This window comes from Loxodonta africana, chromosome X (assembly GCF_030014295.1).
Source record: "Loxodonta africana isolate mLoxAfr1 chromosome X, mLoxAfr1.hap2, whole genome shotgun sequence".
NCBI lineage: Eukaryota > Metazoa > Chordata > Mammalia > Proboscidea > Elephantidae > Loxodonta > Loxodonta africana.
The window spans coordinates 136,382,932-136,389,673 of record NC_087369.1 but is presented as its reverse complement, the minus strand read 5'-3'; the positions used below and the strand labels follow the sequence as shown (position 1 = coordinate 136,389,673).

The following is a 6,742-nucleotide window of genomic DNA, read 5'->3' as shown; positions in this document are numbered from 1 at the left end:
ATAAAGGTTTGTTGAGCACGTAATGCCGTAGTATTATCTGCATGGAGAGAAGTTGCTGGAATAGAATAATTGCTCAGTAAATATTCACATAATGAATGCATGCATACCAGATATTTTGCTTGTCATTTTACATATGTGATCTTATTTATTCTTAAACGATCCTATGTGAGGTGTGTACTATTTTTCCTCATCTATAAAAAGGAAGAATAATACCTATTTTTTAATTGTTGTTGAAAATACACAGCCAAACATACACCAATTCAACAATCTCTACATGTATAATTCAGTGACGTTGATTACATTCTTTAACCATTCTCACTCTCCTTCTCCGAATTGCCCCCCCCATGAACATAAACTCACTGCCTCCTAAGATTACTATCTGACCTTTGAGTTGGTGCTGTCAATTTGATCCTAGATAGATTATTCTCTAAAAAAACACAATTCTCAAGGCAAACATTCTTTACTAGTTAAGCAAAACTATTGTTTAGTTTAAAGAAGACTGCAGGAAATATTTTTGGTTAAGATTTAAGGTTTAAAGATGATCTCAGGGCAATAGTTTTGGGAGTTCATCCAGCCTCAATGGCTCCAGAAAGTCTAGATCCCATAAGAATTTGAATTTTTTCTGCATTTTTCCTATTTTAAAGGATCGTTACGATGATTGAATGACTTATATATGCAAAGCAACTGGAACAGTATTTGGCAAATAGTAACCACTAAGTATTATTTTTACAGTGTTATCAGTGAGGAAGCTAAAGCAGTTAATTCACTTTTTCAAGTGTTACACAGTCAGTTAAGGGATTGAAACAAATTTCTAAACTTTGTGATCTTTATTTTAAACCTTTTACTTTCTTTGGACTTGGTGTTTCTGTCCAGGAGCTCTACGAAATGTTATTTTGCCTGATTGTCACGTATATCTAGACACTTTGTAGGTTTCCCATTTTTCTTACTTAGATTATCTTTTAAATCTTTGGAAGATTTTTTTTTCCTTTGTTAGATTTGGTTGTACATGGCCTTTTTCACTTGGTAGGTATGGTGGTCCTCAGCACATATTTTTTTTTTCCTGTAGTCCAATCAACACATTGTTTTCAATAGTTGAAAAACTTCTCATTGTTAATGATTACAATATTTCCTTTCCCAGTCTTTTTCCTAGTGAATGTAGTTTCTCTTCTTGGCCTTCTTAATTTTGGAAGCTCTTAATGAATATTTGATTTGATTTGAGATATAAGAAGGATGATATATAAAGTACAACATTCCTTTCTGGCACCAGTGAGTTTAATTTTTATTTTATTTCATTTTCACTTGTTGCTTCACTGTAGAGAGCCAGATTCTCTGTTCTGTTCCCTCTGTGGGTCATGCAGATAGATAATGTAATTTCTCACAACATAATCATTTAAATTAACCTCTGTGAGACACATGTGTACGAATGTTCATTGCAGCACTACTCACAATAGCCAGAAGGTGGAAACTACTGAAATGTTCATCAGTGGAGGAATGGATAAACAAATTGTGATACATAAATACAATGGAGTATCACTCTGCCATATAGAGAAATGAAGTCCTGATACATGCAATAACATGGATGAACCTTGAAAACATTATGCTGAGCGAAATAAGTCAATCACAAAAGGACAAATATTGTATGATCTCACTCATATACAATAACAAGAATAGGCACATTATAGAGACCGAAGTTTATTAGTGATTACCAGGAGTGGGAGGGACGGGGGAAAAGGGAGGCACTGTTTGGGACGCAGTGACTTTCTGTTTATGGTGATGGAAAATCTGGCAACACTTATGGATGATGGTTGCACAACATGAGTAATGCAATTGATATCACTAAATTGTACACCTGAGAAATGTTTAATTGGTAAATGTTGTGCTATATATATTTTTACAAAAATAAAATAAATTAACCTCTATCGTCCCGAGCAATTTATATAAGTTGTAATTTTTTCCTGTATTTTTTTCAAAGCAGAGCTAATGCCAGTTAAACTTTAGTCAAGTGGAGATTTCTCTAACAAAAATGAGACTGTTGATATATTGCTCAAATTGAAATAGATGTAAAAGAGACACATAGGACATTCAAATTAATAACAGCATATGCCCAAGCATTCTGATATGTTTCTTCAATAACATTAATGAATATTAGTGAAAAAGATTTGAATAACACCAAGTGGGGATGAGGAGGTTAGGGAAGGGAGAGGTGATCGTAATCTTAATGCTTGGGTGATAAACCTGAATAGGTAGGTTGAGGTCAGACTATAGAGACCTCAAATGCTCAATAAAGGAGTTTGAAATTTCTTCTCTGTGTCCTCTATATTGAAAACGTCTTCGGGTTCTAAGTATAAACTCCTAAAATGCAAGATTGATTAGCTTCATATCCCCAGTGTTAAACCTTACGAATTCTATCCAAAATGAAAACCCGCATTTCAAAGATAAACTTTAAGGCTGTTAGATGATCAAAGAGTTTTCCATCAGCCAATACTGAAATGATGAGAAAAAGGAGGATATATTTGGGAGATCTTGGCACCACTTCAAAGAGTGATAGACCAGAACACAGAGAACTCTTCCAAGTGTTGGAAGGCAGGAGTTTGGCCGAGACCCATACACACTGGAACGTGAGGCGCCCTTGGAAAACATTCTAGAAGTCTCACATTTTGGGATTCTAAGCTATGGCAAAATTCATATATGCCTAAAACTCAATACTGCACCGATTTTCCTTCCCAAATGACTCCCTAGCGTTTATCCTCGTGCTAACACTGGTAAATGATTCGTGAGGCATTTGCAGTAAGCTTGATAGTTCATTTAAATAATATTTCTATATTCTCTGAAACGAATCTCTTTAATCCTCACTCAATATATTTGTATTTATTTTGCAGAACGGGAAAGGTGAAGCAAGTTACAGATTTGGAGACATATCGCCAAGTGACCTATAGTTAAGCTGGTGTTGCTTCGCAAGATTTTGGTACCCAAAGCAGTGGACTCGGGATTTCGCATCCCTCCTCTAATCATACATTTCTTAAAGCCAGCGTTCTACACTTCTGAACAGCATCTCTTCTCGATCCAACACCTCCTCCCTTCTCGCTCCCTCGTTCCTTCCCACCCTCTACCTCGCCCCCTCCCAGCCTGCGCATGCGTCCTAAGCAGCCCCTACACTCGCGGCACAGGCTGCGAGTATTGTCGGGGGCTATTCTCTCTCTCAGGAACATGGCGGCGAGTCAGGGAGGTGGTGGTAACAGTGGGGGCGGCGGTTGTGGGGGAGGTGGAAGTAGCGGTGGCGGTGGTGCGGCTGGAGGGGGCGGCGGCGGCGGCGGCGGCGGCGGCGGCGGGACCCTGGCGGTGCCCATCCCGGTAGCGACCCTTTTCGGTCAGCCGTTCCCCAACGGGCCGCAGTGGAACCCGGGGGGCCTGCAGCCTCAACACACCGTGAGGAGCCTGGACCGGGCCCTGGAGGAGGCGGGCAACTCTGGCATCCTGAGCCTCAGTGGCAGGAAACTCCGAGAGTTCCCGGGCAGCGGCTACGACCTGACGGACACCACCCAAGCAGGTGACAGGACGGGGGGAGGGGAAGCCGGGCGAAGGAGAGAAAGGTGGGGGGAGTGGGTGGCTGCGTGGCTGCGTCGTTGGACTCCGCCGGTCTGGGCGGGTGCGCGGGGGCGGCGAGACTGACAAAGTCGGAGCTGCCAGTTGCTCCTGAATGTGAGGGGCGAGGAAGGGAATAGGGCAGAGGGAAAATGCTAACTGCAGGATGCCTGGAAACTGGCTGAGATGTTAGGGGTGGAAAAGCATTATTGTTGAAGCGAGTTTCCCCAGTAAGGGGGAGGGAGATATTGATACCTGCCTTCGGGCACTTCTTCCAACTCCTGGGTATTCCCCTGTTTACCAGAACAACAACAACAACAACAACAACAAAAGACGATACATAAAATCCTAATCTATACATATTCCTTAAAGGCGTACATGCCTACAAGAATGGCATATCCCTTTTCATAGTACAGCAGCGGGATTTTTCTATGTTCTTACTTTCACTGTGTGTTTTTTAAATTGTCCTAAAATAGTCTTGGCTTCTTTATTGTCCTGTATGCCTTTGAAGACTGAGATTTTTCATTTTCCTGGTGTTGAGAAGGTACTCCCGTAGTGGTGGTTAAATTGGTATTTGCTGCACTAGCAAATTAAATCATCAATCACTTACGGGTCTGGTTATTGGGGGAAAGATAATCCTTGTTTTGAGTTATGTTATAATCTTAATTTTTATAACAGAAAAAGCTAAAAACTTAAGGGCATTTTTGGAAAAAAAAAACTCCATTCTTTATAGAGTTGTGGATTAATGGCTCATCATTTTGAATGAGAAATTGGCTATTGTAATGTTCTTCAAATACCCTCTGCTAGTCTTTGTTGTGGTTGCCTTGTTTTTTGTTGTTATGAACACACACTCTTTCCCCTCTGCTTCATAAACCAATGCCGATTATTTTAGCTGTGTTTTTGATTTGATGGAAGGGTTTTATGCTGTTCACAATTTTTAATTTGTAATTCCTGTGTCTGTTTTCATCTGCTTTACTGAAATAAATCGTGGAGAAAATTATTTTAATAGATGTAGTAATTACGAAACAATATAGTACGTGAATTCATCCATAATGGGAACTAATAAAATACCTCTTATTTTCAGAATAAGAGATTCTGTGTGTATTCAGTTTCTGGATATTAAATCAAGGTGTGTGGGTTGGAGGACAGTGGAGGAGGAGGAAAACCTAAATTGAACCCCTCTACCCAGTGATTCTCTTAGGGATTATTCTAAGAGCTATGAATGTGCAATTGGTCACTAATTCTGTTTTTTGAGAAGCGTATTGGAGTATCTACTCCTTTACTCTGAGCAGATTTCCTAAATAATATGTTCACATATTCATGAATGTATCAGCAACATATTATACTACTTGATAATTTCTTCAAGGGTTTCAAGAAAAATGGTCCTAGATGGCATCATTTATTAAAGGGATATATTGTTTTGCTTATTGTTCTTTATAACCTTTAAAGACTTTTTCTATAGAACAAAGTGTAAGTATCCTAGCTTGCCATCCAGGTCCCTTCACTGTCCAGCTCCAGTTTATTATTGCAGCCTTGTCTCCCCAAATGCTCTTTCATGGAACCCTCTGTTCCAGCTAGGTCAGCTCCCTGCCCCTCAAATATATTTTGTGAATTTCTGTCTCATCTTTGTACAAAGTGATCTGCATGTTTGGAATTTCCTTATTTTCTCCACCTGTTAATTTTGTTCAAGCCCCTACTTCTTCAAGAAGCTGTCTCCCAACGCTTAGTGTACATCGGGCTCCTATTTCTTTGAATTCCCATGTTACTTATTGTCTTTACCACTTACTTAGCAGTGCTGGCTTTATTTTCCTTTTGTATTTGTGTCTTGCTGTTTCTGAGAAGATGGTGAGCCCCTTACTGGCAGGGAATAAAGTCACATACTTGTTCAGTCTCCTCATAATGTATCGTTTATATTGTATTTGATAATATTTTTTATGAATAAGAATATGATGAATTGTGGTTATAACCTTTGGCTTTTAAGCCTTTAGTTGGTTTTCTGAAGAAAGCTTCAGTACAAACCAGAACCATCTTTGTTCTTGGTAAACATTCATCATAACCTTTATCAGTATCTATAAAAACACAGGACTTATTGAAATAACACCACCTCATTTATTTTTTTCAGTTGAATGTATGTTCCTTGTGGGAGCATTTCAGACTCAAATAGCATAAAGCAAATGTTGTGTTGTTCTTTTTGCCCTTTAAAAGAGAACTCTCTGGGTGACTTATTTGGCCATTCATTTTTGACCAAATTCAACCATGAAGTGTTTAGAGTTGATGTTTTCTAAAGATACCAGTATCCATTACATATAAACAGAATGTAGATACACTAGAATTAAAAAAAAAAAAGAGCATGTTTGAGATTATATGTATGCATACATATGCATATATATACCAAAAAAACCAAATCCAAACCCACTGACTCATGGTAATCCTATAGGACAGAGTAAAACTGCTCCATAGGACTTTATTCTGTTAAAATCTAGATGAGAAGTGACGAGAGTTTTGGCAAGGGTAGTCAAAAGAAGGTTGGATAATAAAGGGAAAATAAATAAATTTCGAAAGAAGGAGAAAGGGCTTTTTGCATTATTTTGCTGTCCCTCACATATGCGTAAGATGAAATAGACTGATGGTTCTCCACCCTGGATGCACATTAAAAACGCATGGAATTTTTCTTTTTTTTTAAAAAACCTATTACTGGGCCTCACCCAAGACCAATTGAATCAGAATCTCTGAGGCCTGGAGACTTGATACCTTAAAAAACAATCTTCCGAGGTGATTCTAGTATGCAGCTAGGGCTGAGAAACCCTAGAATAGTTTGTTTTTTAAGGCACTCAAAAATATTTGTTTGAGGGAATGAGAACATTGATAAAAATCTAGTGACTAATTCAGAGTCACTTGTCAAGAGGGTCAAAGCCAAAACCAGGAACTAAGTGTTCAAGTTCTAGCTCAATGTTCTTTTCAGTTGACTTGTGTGAAGCAGGGACTCATTTTGTTTTCATCATGTTGTGTCTACAATGAATAAAAATTTGTTAGGAAGCTATAGTGTCTTCAGTTCCCATGCATAAGTCTGGTTTACATTTAATAGTATTTGACAAATTTGCCTTAATAACTCACTTCTGTGGAGTCAATTCCGACTCATAGCGATCCTGAAGGATGGAGT

General features: G+C 38.8%; 1 protein-coding gene across 2 annotated transcripts in view; it reads left to right on the top strand.

The window, feature by feature from the left end:
- The first annotated feature begins 3,207 nt into the window (after positions 1-3,207).
- The window catches only part of LRCH2 (leucine rich repeats and calponin homology domain containing 2), a 103,651-nt gene continuing 100,116 nt past the window's right edge, over positions 3,208-6,742 (top strand). For both annotated transcript variants that reach the window (XM_010594679.2, XM_003414853.3), the window contains exon 1: positions 3,208-3,547. In XM_010594679.2, coding sequence (XP_010592981.2) covers positions 3,208-3,547 — 340 coding nt within the window. The remainder of the gene's footprint in view (positions 3,548-6,742) is intronic.